Source organism: Cherax quadricarinatus, chromosome 2 (assembly GCF_038502225.1).
Source record: "Cherax quadricarinatus isolate ZL_2023a chromosome 2, ASM3850222v1, whole genome shotgun sequence".
Lineage (NCBI taxonomy): Eukaryota > Metazoa > Arthropoda > Malacostraca > Decapoda > Parastacidae > Cherax > Cherax quadricarinatus.
In genome coordinates, this window is record NC_091293.1 from 46,335,030 (window position 1) to 46,349,193 (window position 14,164).

The 14,164-nt window shown below is 39.4% G+C and overlaps 1 protein-coding gene across 2 annotated transcripts in view; it reads right to left on the reverse strand.

Annotated features, from left to right (window-relative positions):
- The window catches only part of LOC128692912 (importin-9), a gene marked incomplete at its 5' end in the record, with an annotated part of 101,163 nt that overhangs the window by 63,904 nt on the left and 23,095 nt on the right, over window positions 1-14,164 (reverse strand). For both annotated transcript variants that reach the window (XM_053782373.2, XM_053782284.2), the window contains 4 exon segments: window positions 321-518; window positions 1,178-1,544; window positions 8,692-8,839; window positions 9,058-9,304. In XM_053782373.2, coding sequence (XP_053638348.1) covers window positions 321-518; window positions 1,178-1,544; window positions 8,692-8,839; window positions 9,058-9,304 — 960 coding nt within the window.

Genomic DNA, 14,164 nt, shown 5'->3' on the forward strand with positions numbered 1-14,164 from the left:
GCCCAAATTTACTGCTCACAGCTTATCTGAGTGAGCTGAGCTCATGACGTAGATCTACAGCTTGGACCCTCAAAGGGTTAACCACTCTTTATATATTAAATATACAGTCCCTAATGAGGAAGATGGGGGCAAGTAATACTGTACCAAATTTAAAATTTTACTGATATCCTCCTTAGCATTCATTTATACCAATAAGAAAAAAAATAACCAAAAACTAAGTCCTTAATTATTAATAGGAGTCGTATAAGGACTAGAGGTTGAAAATACTAGCTTACCCAACTATTTGAATACACTGTATAAAAGCAAAACTTTTAACATACCTGATCAGGTGCTACGGAAACGTAAGCTCTAAGACATTCTCCACCATTTTGTAGAGTAGAATTATCATCTGTATTTAGGGTTCTTTGTACTACAGCTGGGAAGGCTACATTAATCAGAGGTTCTTCAAGGGGCGGCGTTGATGATCGAACCATCACTTCAAGCATGTCCAAAGCCACAGCTTGCATACCTGGTGGCACCTGCAAAGAAGTACTCCATACAAGATGAAGGTTCAATACTGATCATTACAACAGAAAGGTTAAAAAAAAAAAAAAAAAAAAAGCATCACTCATCAAACTGAAGGACCCATCCAATGCAATTCCATAAACTGTTACTAATGCCTTCATTACACAGTCTCTCCTCACTTAGCGACATACTCGTTTACCGACGACTCGGACTTCCGACGGGCTCTCTGACCAATATGCATATCTCAATAATGTATATTAAGAGCTGATTTCCTCTATTCTGTTTATTACAATATACAGTACACTGCTATATAAACATTTAAAAATATACTAAAAATGTTATAAATGGTGCAAAGGTGACATTAAAACATTTTCAAAAGATGGTTGACACAAACCCACTACCTTATAGCATGCTCTTTGCTTAGCGACGAATTCGTTTACCGACGTGGTCTTAGGAACGAAACTCCGTCGTTAAGTGAGGAGAGGCTGTAATTTATATCTTTGCTATTTTACATGCTCAATAAACAATAAGTATACATATTTCAAGATTTACTTGTTGAAGAAAGACAAAGGAGAACATAATTTCCCCAGAAGTACTAGAGAATTATGCTGTTATTACTTCTGCAAGGTATTTATTGAGTAAAAACTAGGGAAGGTAGTATCCATGAACTCACCTTATCTGTTGATGCATTAAGTATGGATGCAAGAGTAGGAATAAACTTGGTTTGAAGTGTTGTGGTGCAACCTGGGTTTTGACACAGTTCCCTTACCACATCTTGCACAAGTGCAACTAATACTGGGTCATTATTGGCTTTTATAAATACTGCTAAACAAAGAGTCGATATTCGACCAACATTTGCTGCCGTGAAATTGGAGTCTACAGAAACGACTATACAGCAAGTCTCTAGAATGAGAGAGAGAACTTCTGAAGATGCTTGAGTTGCTAAGGTTACTAAGCCATCCAGGATGGAAGGAAGGTATGGTTGAAGTGCTCCTGGGGTTCCACTACCTTTCAGATATTCACAAAATCCCCATACTGACCTGTAATATGAAATACAGTAACACCTTTAGTCAAGAATAGCCAATTCATATTTCCAGTTTTAATCTAATAAAATACACTTTCTTGTTCTTAAGACATCCAAAATGTAATCCAAAAGTAGAATTAATAGGGGAAACCGGGGATCTCAGTACTTCAGTACTGAGATCCCCAACCACAAGTTCTCTCTCATTTGGTTCAAAACTCGCCATGCACTCACTCAACATTTCCAAAAATCTCTCTCTTCTCCAGGTGCATACACACTTACTATAAACCACTTTTCACATTAAGCCCTTATTTTACTCAACATAATCCTTGAATATATATACTTTTATATTCCCTCTTTCCTGTCATAACTTATCCTTCAATATTACTACTACTCCTTCCTTTGCACAAACTATTAGAAACCCCTGACCTAATCCCATTTATTCCTCCTCACTGAAACTCTCCCACCCCCTTCAGCTTTGTTTCACTTAGAGCCAGGACATCCAGCTTCTTTTCATTCATAATGTCCACAATCATCTCTATCATTTGCACTACATCCACACACATTCAAATATCCCACTTTGGTTTTCTTTTTCTTCTTTTAAGTAAGCTATATAGGAAAAGGGGTTACTAGTCCAATGCTCCTGGCATTTTAGTTGACTTTTACAACACGCATGGTTTACGGATTCTTGCAGATGTTGCAAGTGTATGGTGTAGGAGGTAGGTTACTGAAAGCAGTGAAGAGTTTTTACGAGGATAGTGAGGCTCAAGTTAAGAGTATGTAGAAAAGAGGGAAATTTTTTCCCAGTAAAAGTAGGCCTTAGACAAGGATGTGTGATGTCACCATGGTTGTTTAATATATTTATAGATGGGGTTGAAAGAGAAGTAAATGCGAGGGTCTTGGCAAGAGGCGTGGAGTTAAAAGATAAAGAATCACACACAGGGTGGGAGTTGTCACAGCTGCTCTTTGCTGATGACACTGTGCTCTTGGGAGATTCTGAAGAGAAGCTGCAGAGATTGGTGGATGAATTTGGTAGGGTGTGCAAAAGAAGAAAATTAAAGGTGAATACAGGAAAGAGTAAGGTTATGAGGATAACAAAAAGATTAGGTGATGAAAGATTGAATATCAGATTGGAGGGAGAGAGTATGGAGGAGGTGAACGTATTCAGATATTTGGGAGTGGACGTGTCAGCGGATGGGTCTATGAAAGATGAGGTGAATCATAGAATTGATGAGGGAAAAAGAGTGAGTGGTGCACTTAGGAGTCTGTGGAGACAGAGAACTTTGTCCTTGGAGGCAAAGAGGGGAATGTATGAGAGTATAGTTTTACCAACGCTCTTATATGGGTGTGAAGCATGGGTGATGAATGTTGCAGCGAGGAGAAGGCTGGAGGCAGTGGAGATGTCATGTCTGAGGGCAATGTGTGGTGTGAATATAATGCAGAGAATTCGTAGTTTGGAAGTTAGGAGGAGGTGCGGGATTACCAAAACTGTTGTCCAGAGGGCTGAGGAAGGGTTGTTGAGGTGGTTCGGACATGTAGAGAGAATGGAGCGAAACAGAATAACTTCAAGAGTGTATCAGTCTGTAGTGGAAGGAAGGCGGGGTAGGGGTCGGCCTAGGAAGGGTTGGAGGGAGGGGGTAAAGGAGGTTTTGTGTGCGAGGGGCTTGGACTTCCAGCAGGCATGCGTGAGCGTGTTTGATAGGAGTGAATGGAGACAAATGGTTTTTAATACTTGACGTGCTGTTGGAGTGTGAGCAAAGTAACATTTATGAAGGGATTCAGGGAAACCGGCAGGCCGGACTTGAGTCCTGGAGATGGGAAGTACAGTGCCTGCACTCTGAAGGAGGGGTGTTAATGTTGCAGTTTAAAAACTGTAGTGTAAAGCACCCTTCTGGCAAGACAGTGATGGAGTGAATGATGGTGAAAGTTTTTCTTTTTCGGGCCACCCTGCCTTGGTGGGAATCGGCCAGTGTGATAATAAAAAAAAAAATAAAAAATGAAAGGAAAAGTAATAAGAGCAAGAACTATTAAAATCAAATCAAAGAAAACTCAGATGAGTGTATTAGGGTTATAACTTTTTTATAACGTATTATTCCTGTACCTTAATCAGACTAACATTTGCCTAAAAGCAAGGAAATAACTTTTCATTTCAGTATCTTTTTAGAAAATGTCACCCCTAAATGAAAAAAAAAGAGTAATGAAAGCAAGTAACTTGGATGCATATTGCATGTAACATTAATAACAAACAAAACAGCTTACAGCATCATTATCATGTTTGTATATATATTACTACTTCCTGCTTAGAATAAACTGAAGTTTCAGTTTGTTTTTGTTTCTGGAGGCAGCATATAGTTCCTGCATAACTTTGCACGTTCAGCACACTGATTACTTTTTGGTATACTGAGTGCAGATGGCTCCTGCTTCAAATGATTTTTCAAAGAGTTTAGTGCTTTTTGCAAGGTTTCAATATTTCAAGATTTTCATCCATTACCAAACAAAGAATCCTGTCCAGAATGTGATGCTGACAACTAATAAATTGTGGTTTGCTAATCCCCTTCTCTGAGAACATTCGTTGTAGCTTGACAACAGCTTCACTCTTTTTCCCGTGTTAATGTTTGTTGTATCAGCAATGATCACCTCTATTTCATTCCATAAATTGTATTCATCAATAACTTTTGCCATTCCTTCAGCCTTGCCATCTTTCAAATGCAGTGCCTCCAGTTTTACTTCGGTTCTTTCATTTTTAAGTATTAATACCTGACACTCATTTTCCTCAATGCACTTTCCATCGAAATGTAAAGACCATTCTTCCATTTGTAACTTTTCCATCATTTCCTCCTTCAATTTAGCAGCCACTTTGCATGTTGACTTGTAAATTGCTGCTTGACTTGATGTAGGAATGTCAATGCCATCAAACGAGGTGCTACTTATGATTAGTAACGTAAATATATAGTAATACCCCAGTTTTCGTCCTTAATCCATTCCAGAAGGTCGGCCAAAATCCAAAATGGGTGAAGATCGAAGTAACATTTCCCATAATAAATAATGTAAATCCAATTAATCCGTTCCAGATACACAAAAATATTAACAAAAAAATACATTTCATAGAGAATAATTAGTGGACCCTCGGTTATCGAACGCTCCACTTATCGGCCAACTCACTTACCAGCTGGTTTTTAAGCTTCCGGTTATCGGACGTTATCAGCCGTATGGGACTTGTCAACCCGCCACAGCCAGCCACTTGCGCGTCAGTCTGACTTTGTTTCTGGGCGAGTGAGGAAGCTTCTGCTCATCCATCCAAACATTTCGCTATAATCCATTGTTTTTCATGGTTGTTGATTAAGTGCAACTGCGAAATAAGTAACCATGGGTCCAAAGAAAGTTCCTAGTAAAGTTCTTTTGGTAAAGAAAGTAAGAAACATGATGGAATTTAAGAAAGAAGTTGATGAAAAGTATGAAAGTGGTGTCCGAGTGCTATAACTTGCCAATATGTATGGGAAAAACAAATTAACAATCACTTCTATCCTTGCAAAGAAAGTAGAAATCAACAAAGCTAATGTTGCAAAAGGAGTAAATGTGCTAACCAAACAAAGGTCACCGATAATGGAAGATATGGAGAAGTTGTTGTTGTTGTAGATCACTGAAAAACAATTAGCGGGAGATAGTGTTGTGGAGTTGATTATTTGTGAGAAGGCAAGGCAGCTGCATGTGGATCTTGTAAAGAAAATGCCTAGAACAAGTGCTGCTGTTAGTGAATTTAGGGCCAGCAAAGGCTGGTTTGAGAGATTTAAGAAGCGTAGTGGCATACACAGTGTGGTAAGGCATGGCAAGGCGGCAAGTTCTGACAAATGCGCAGCTGAAAAATTCATGCAGGAATTCAAGGGGTATGTAGGGGCTCAAGGATTCCTCCCCACAACAAGTGTTCAATTGTGACGAAACAGGCCTCTTTTGGAAGAAAATGCCAAAGAGGACCTACATCACACAGGAGGAAAAGGCACTGCCAGGACACAAGCCTATGAAAGACAGGCTTACTCTTTTGTTCTGTGGTAATGCTAGTAGGGATTTCAAAGTGAAGCCTTTACCGGTGTATCATTCTGAAAATCCCAATGTGTTCAAGAAAAACAATTTAGTCAAGAATAGATTGTGTGTGATATGGAAAGCTAATAATAAGGCATGGGTCACAAGGCACATTTTCAAAGAGTGGGTCAATGATGTGTTTGACCCCAGTGTGACAAAATACCTCCTGGAATGTAAATTGCCACTCAAGTGCCTCCTGGTACTGGACAATGCTCCTGCTCATCCTCCAGACTTGGAAGGCCAATTGTTTAGGGACTTCTGTTTCACAACAGTGAAGTTCTTGCCTCCTAACACCACTCCTCTCATCCAGCCCATGGACCAGCAGGTCATTTCTAACTTCAAAAACTCTACACAAAAAACTGTTTTCAAAGGTGCTTTGAAGTAACCCTGGACACTCATTTGACCCTAAGAGAGTTCTGGAGTAATCACTTCAGTATCCTCCACTGCATAAGCCTTATAGGTAAGGCTTTGCAGGAAGTGACTTCCAAGGACTTTGAACTCTGCTTGGAGAAAATTGTGGCCAGACTGTGTCCAAGAGAGGGATTCTGAAGTGTTTGGGGCTGACCCTGAGGACCCTACGCTTGTTGTGGAATCTACTCTGGCACTGGGGTTGTCCAAAGGGTTGGATGTGAGTGGCAAGGATGTGGAAGAGTTGGTGGAGGACCACAGGGAAGGGCTAACCACTAAAGAGCTGCAAGACCTTCAACTGGAACAGTAACAGGCTGCAGCTGAAGAAATTGCTTCAGAGGAGGAGGAAGAGGGAAGATGGTACCTTCTTCATTGATTAATGACATGTGTGCAAAGTGGAGTAGGGTGCAAGCTTTTGTGGAGAAATATCACCCTGACCAAGCTGAAACAAGCCATATCTGAAACATGTTCAGTGACAAAACCTTGTCCCACTTCAGGGAAATCTTAGAGAGATGCCAGAAACAGACCTCTCTGGACAGAATTTTTGCACTACAGGGGTCCAGTGACTCTCAAGCTGGTCCTAGTGGCATTAAAAGACAAAGAAGGGAAGTAACCACCAGAGAGGGACTCGATACCTAAAGTCCTTATGGTGGGGGGTTTCCCTTCCAAACAATAAATCCTCCCTCTCTCCTCCTCCCTATCTTCCAAAAGCCAACAAGTCTTCAATAAAAGTATGTAATATAGTGATTTAATTGTTCATGTATTTATTTCATTTAGCTCTCATGTATTTATTTTATTTAGTTCTCCTTATTATTTGTGAATATTTTTGGGTGTCTGGAACGGATTAATTGTATTTCCATTAATTATTATGAGAAATATTATTTCGGCTTCAAGCCCTTTCGGTTTTAGGCCGACCTTCTGGAACGGATTATGGCCGATAACCGAGGGTCCACTGTATGTTTTACATACAGAAAACAATGAGAAATAAATATAAATGACTAATTTTAATGATAAATGAACATTACACACCTTTACTAAAGACTCTTGGAAAAAGGCGAGGAGGGGAGAGGGAGTTGAGGTTAATGTTTGGAAGGGGAATCCCCCTCCATAAGGACTTCAGGTATCAAAGCCCTATCCAGTGTTACTTCCCCTTCTTTTGTTGGGGGAAGAATCCTTCAGCCTCTATGTACCCCTTGAATTCATCAACAAATTCTTTGGCCGCACGTTTGTCAAAACTTGCAGCCTCGCTGTGCCTTACCACACTGTGTATGCCACTTCGCTTCTTGAATCTGTCGAACCAGCTCTTGCTGGCCTTAAATTCATTAACAGCAGCACTCGTTCCAGGCATTTTCTTTACAAGATCTGCATGCAGGTGTCTTGCCTTTTCGCAAATTATCTCCTCCACAACATTATCTCCCACTAACTGTTTTTCACTGATCCACACCAACAACAACTCCACATCCTCGATTGTTTGTGATCTCTGTTTCGTTAGCATATTTACCCCTTTTGCAACATCAGCTTCCTTGATTTCTGCTTTCTTTGCCAGGATGGAACCGATTGTTGACGTCGACTTCCCATGCATCCTGGTGAGCTCAGCCACATGTACACCACTTTCACATTTTGCTACACGTTCTTTTTTGAATTCTATCGTGTTTTTCACCTTCTTTACCAAAGGGGTGGCACTCTGAACTCTCTTTGGCCCCAAGGAGGCTTATTTCAGTCTTAATAAAAAAAACAAGCACAAAAAGCAATGGATGAACGAGCAAGCGTTCATCTGGGCGGGTGGATGCCTCCGATACAGACGATTTCCAAGCGGATGTAAGAAACCCCAGGGGAAATTTTCGCCAAAAAAAAGTGCTCAAAATCCGAATTGTACGATTTCCGCACAGGACAAAAACCGGGGGTTCACTGTATGGTGATTAATATTTTTCAATAATTTGAGTTGCCAATTAGTGATTTCCTGAGTTTCTACTTATGAGTAGTAACATAGATATATGGTGAATCATAGTTTTTATTTAGATGTGACCTTTTTTGAAAAATGAGAGGAATTAGGGACTTTTCATTGTTTTTAAACAAAATTTCATCGATTTATGACACACGTTTTATTTGGAAAAAAGGAAAAAAGTTATAACCCTAGACTGTGCATACATAAATGTGTACAAACTGTACATGCATGTGTAGTTAGTAGAAGTAGCAAGATGTACCTGAAATCTTGCATGTTTATTTGACAGAAAAAAGACACCAGCAATCCTACCATCATGCAAAACAAATACGTACAGGCTTCCGTTTTACACTCACCTGGCAGGACGGTAGTACCTCCCTGGGTGGATGCTGTCTACCAACCTACTACATATAAATCACATTCATTCCATATAATACACAAATAACCCACACATAGGAGAACGAAATTTAAGATACTGCATCATAAGTTCCAGTTTCCTATGTGCAAGTTATCTGGGTATTCCAGTCACGGTACTGTGATTTTTTATTATATTTAAGAACCAGCAATTCTAATGCACTGTTATAAAATTACATCTTTAACTAATAATAACAGTCACACTTAGGCATTTTGAGACTAACCCAATCTATACCTCAATGCAACATCAGTCATAAGAAATATGACATTTATAGTAAAAAGTAACAATAATACCCATGCTATTTTAAGACAAGAATCAACTTACCTAACTCCAGAGACTTTAATAATAGGATTGGGACTATGATTGAGAGCCGAGACAGTAGCCTGGAGAAATCTGTCAAGCATTTCAGGGGTTACTGCCTGCCCAAACCTACTGCCACACCAAAGTGCTCGTCCAGCCAGAAATGGGGAAACTGTAAAAGAAAATTTAATGTGAAGAATAATGCTTTGAAAATTATCTCCAAAGCAAATTTTCATGAACACACTTCAGTTTTCCTGCCATCCAAATAAACTGAAAATTTAAGGTTTATGAATATTGAAAAATCAGAATAACCACCTCAGTACCAAATATTAAAATACTACTAAGTACAGTGTAACTTCACTAAATTTTTTAAAAAATTCTATTACTTACAATTAGGATCAAGGTCAGCCAAAACAATAGACTGGATAAAATTGGTGAGATCAAACTGTAACTGCCCCTTTGTCACTTGATCAAGGATTAGATCACGGACAGATCCCATGGCCAGCATTACAGCCTCGTGCGTTTTCCACCAAGCAGGGTCACCTGCTGTCCGCTGACTAGCTGCTCGCTCTAAATGTCTCCCAACAGCTACAATTAAACCCTGGCCACACTCCTCAGCTAGCTCTTGACACAAGGCCTGAGAGTACAACAAAAAAGGGGAGATTATTGGGATGAAGAATATTACCTTAAAAAAGAACTATCCAACTGTAAATTAAAAGGACAAAAAGTTATGGAGTCTATTTATATATCAATCATTAATGCACACTAGTCAATTAAAAATACGTAATTACTAAACTTGAATTGATAATTTGTGTTCTCATAACATGTAGATAACTGTTTAAGAAAATATACCATAATGAAAAAAGAAAATTCTAGCAGCTGCAGCTGTTCTCTTCCTAGACTTCTTGTCAAGTTAACCAAACTATTTTTTCTCTTATTAACACATTGGCCATTTCCCACCAAGGCAGGGTGGCCTGAAAAAAGAAAAACTTTCATCATTTACTCCATCACTGTCTTGCCAGAGACACGCTTACACTACAATTATAAAACTACAACATTAACACCCCTCCTTCAGAGTGCAGGCACTGTACTTCCCATCTCCAGGTCTCAAATGCAGCCTGCCAGTTTCCCTGAATCCCTTCTTTATAAATGTTACCTTGCTCAGACCCCAAGAGCACGTCAAGTCCTTAAAACCATTTGTCTCCATTTGCTCCTATCTAACATGTTCCTGTATGCTTGCTGGAAGTCCAAGCCCCTCGCCCACAAAACCTCCTTTACCCCCTCCCTTCATCCTTTCCTAAGCCAACCCCTACTCTGCTTTCTTTCCACCATGGTGGCCCATGGCTAGGTGGCAAAAGCTCTTGCTTCACACGGTGAGGGTCCAGGTTCGATTCCCAGCAAAGGTAGAAACATTTGGCATGTTTCTTTACATTGTTGTCCATGTTCACCAATCAGTAAATTGGGTACCCAGGAGATAGTCGACTGGTGAGAGTCACATCCTGGGACAAAACTGACCTAATTTGCCTGAATTGCTCTGTATAACAAGAGGCTTTCTATACAGTAGTATGTCACTGATGTCAGCTAGGCCTGTATACCTTGTACATGTACAGTGGAACCTTGATACTCAAACTTAATTCGTTCTAGAAGGCTATCTGAGTGTTGATCTGTTCAAGTACCAAACAAATTTTTCCCAAGCAATTTTCCTTTTGGTTAGCTGTTATCATTAATCTTCTTAGGCACCATGGTGACTTATTTAACCCTTTGAGGGTTTCGGACGTACTAGTACGGCTTACGACCCAGGGTTTTTGACGTACTAGTACGCCTAAATTCTAGCGCCCTCAAATCTAGTGGGAGAAAGCTGGTAGGCCTTCATATGAAAGAATGGGTCTATGTGGTCAGTGTGCACAGTCTAAAAAAAATCCTGCAGCACACAGTGCATAATGAGAAAAAAAAACTTTGACCGTTTTTTTGGAATAAAACAGCGACTTTGCACTGTATTTTCGTATGGTATTTATTGTTGTATTCTAGTTTTCCTGGTCTCATTTTATAGAATGGAAGACATATTACAGAAATTGAGATGATTTTAACTGGTTTTACAAGGAAAGATACCTTGAAATTGAGCTCAAAGTAGCAGAAATGTTCGATTTTTACCAAATTTCAAAAGTAAACAAATCGTGCCAATGGTCCAATACACGTCAACTGGCGAGTCTAATATTCTTTCACAAGTGCGCCAATAATATTTATACCATTTTTTTACACTAATGCAGCAGTCTGCATAACAGAAAAATCTTATATTTTTTGTGAGAATAAAAATTCAAAGTGGAAAGCAAAAGAATATAAGAGGGGCCTTGAGACGTGACTAATGACCAGAGGAAATGTCATTTTAGTGCCAGGAATGTCTTTCTTGTTTATTCTGGACCCTATTCGGAAATTGGCATCTTTTGAAATTTGTATGAAATTGGCAAAATTGCTAAATTCTGACCACTGTACTGGATAGTTGAATTTCATAAATGGGTGGTTTCTTGCACCCATTTGATAGAAAAAATGGAGTTCTAGCGGAATATTCATGTTTTTTGTCGACTAGTACAGTGGAATTGGCCGAAAATGGGGCTCAAAGTGGGCAAAATCGCCGATGCGTAAATATCCCCGAGACCGCTAACTTCGCGAGAGTATAATTCCGTAAGTTTTCCACCAAATTTCAAACTTTTGGTGTCCTTATGATCGGGAAAAGATTCTCTATCTTTTCATAAGAGAAAATTTTTTTTTTTTTTTTAAATTTGGCCGACTCTGAGAACGAGTTTCGGAGAGGGCCTGTCGACCCTCAAAGGGTTAAACAGATATAAAAAAAATATGGAGAAACACGAAATAGCTTACAGCGAAGTTCTAGCAGGTCATGTTTGTTCGGTCGAGTACAGAGCAAACAGTCAACTACTGAGTGATTTTTTTACCAAACAAAATATTCAAATATCAAATTGTTCAAGTAGAGAGCTTTTCAAGTACCGAGGTTCCATTGTACTTTCAGAATTTTTTTTTTTTAACACATTTCCCACTGAGGCAGGGTGACCCAAAACGAAGGAAAAGAAAAAAAAAATAACTTTCATCATTCAACGCTTTAACCATCACTCATATATGATCACTGTCTTTGAAGAGGCGCTCAGATATGACAGTTTAGATATCCCTCCAAACTGCCAATATCCCAAAACACTCCTTGAAAGTGTGGGCATTGTATTTCCCCTTTTCCAGGACTCAAGTCCGGCTAACCAGTTTTCCTGAATCCCTTCACAAAATATTACCCTGCTCACATTCCAACAGCTCATCAAGTCCCACACACCATTCATCTCCATTCACTCCTAACATGCTCACGCACACTTGTTGTAAGTCTAAGCCCTCACCCACAAAACATCCTTTACCCCCTCCCTCCAACCTTTCAAGGATGACCTCTATCCCGCCTTCTTTCCCTTACTGATTTAAACGCTCTCCAAGTCATTCTACTTTGTTCCATTCTCTCTAAATGACCAAACCACCTCAACAACCCCTCTTAAGCCCTCTTAATACTTTTAGTAATTCCACATCTCCTAATTTCCACACTATGAATTCTCTGCATAATATTTACACCACACATTGCTCTTAGACAACATCTCCAGCCTCCTCCTCAGTGAAGCATGTACAACCCATGCTTCACACCCATATAAGAGTGTTGGTACCACTATACTCTTGTACATTCCTTTCTTTGCCTCCATGGATGATTTTTTTGTCTCCACAGATACCTCAACACACCACTCACCTTTTTTCCTTCATCAATTCTATGGTTAACCTCATCCTTCATAAACCCATCCGTTGACAAGTCAACTCCCAAATACAGTGGAACCCCGAGTTTCGTACACCCTGACTATCATTCGCTTTGAGTTTAGAACCGTTTCTTCGGGTTCAATTTTGTCCCAAGTTTCTCACTGTGCCCCGTGTTTCGTCCCACGTACCAGACCTGCCCGCCTGCCCCTGCAGTCGTGAGTCAGCGTGGCATTGTTTTTCGAGTGAATACAGACATTTTCATTAATCCATCTATGATATTTTCTTCAAAATTATATAAGAAACACATTACACAGCATAGTATATAAAAACATGCAATGTTTATATGTGATGTATGGTTTAATAATAATCACTCTTGGGCTAATAGTATAGACATTTTCATAAATCCATCTACAAAATGTCACATAGTGCAGTGGAACCCCAAGTCTCAGCCATAATTCGTTCCAGAAGGCTGTTCGATTGCCGTTACCGATCGAATTTGTTCCCACGAGGAATAATGTAAATTAGGTTAGTCCATTTCAGACCCCCAAAAATACACTTACAAAAGCACTTACAAAAATACACTTACATAATTGTTTGAGTTGGGAGGTGGCTGAAACTCGGGGTACCACTGTATATATAAAAACATGCAATGTTTATATGCAATGTTTAATAATAATCACTCTAGGGCACATTAAATGTCTTATTTTAAGCTAATATAGACATTTTCATGAATCCATCTATGATATTTTCTTCAAAATTATATAAGAAACACGTTACATAGTATATAGCAAATAAACATAGCATATAAACATGCAATGTTTATATGTTATCGAGTGGTGAGTAGCGGCGTATCAAGGAGGGTGGAGAGAGGAGGGCGGAAGGTAAACATTACGTTTTCTCTGATGCAGGCTACCTACACTGAATTCCTAGAAATAAATGCTACTCACTTCTCGCCCTACATTAAGACTACAAATATTTTGAGGTAAGTAATGAATGTACTGTAGCAGTAAAAGACAAAGAAGGGAAATAACATTGGAGGGCTTTGATACCTCAAGTCCTTATGGAGGGGGATTCCCAACTCCCTGGAACAGATTAATTGTATTTACATTAATTCTTATGGGAAATACTGCTTCGGCTTTAGGATGTTTCGACTCGAGTACTAGCTACTGGAATGGATTAAGTACGAAGCTCAGGGTTCCACTGTATCTGAAAACATTCACTTCTTCCATACTCCCTCCCTCCCTCCAATGTGACATCCAATTTTTCTTTATCTAAATTATGTGATACCCTTAACCCCCTTCTCTTTTCTATGTTCACTTTCAACTTTCTTCCTTTACACACCTCCCAAACTCATCCACTAACCTTTGTAACTTTTCTTTAGAATCTCCCAAAAGCAGAGTATCATCAGCAAAACGTAACCGTGTCAACTCCCATTTTGTATTTGATTCCCCATAATTTAATCCCACCCCTCTCCCCAACACCCTAGCATTTACTTCTTATACAGCTCCACCTATAAATATGTTAAACAACCATTGTGACATTACACATCCCTGTCTATGACCTACTTTTACCGGGAAGTAATCTCTCTCTCCAAGTTATTCCATTTCATTCCATCCTCTCTAAATGTCCAAATCACCTCAACAACCCTTCCTCAGCCCTCTGAATAATACTTTTGGGTAACCCTGCACATCCTTCTAATTTCCAAACT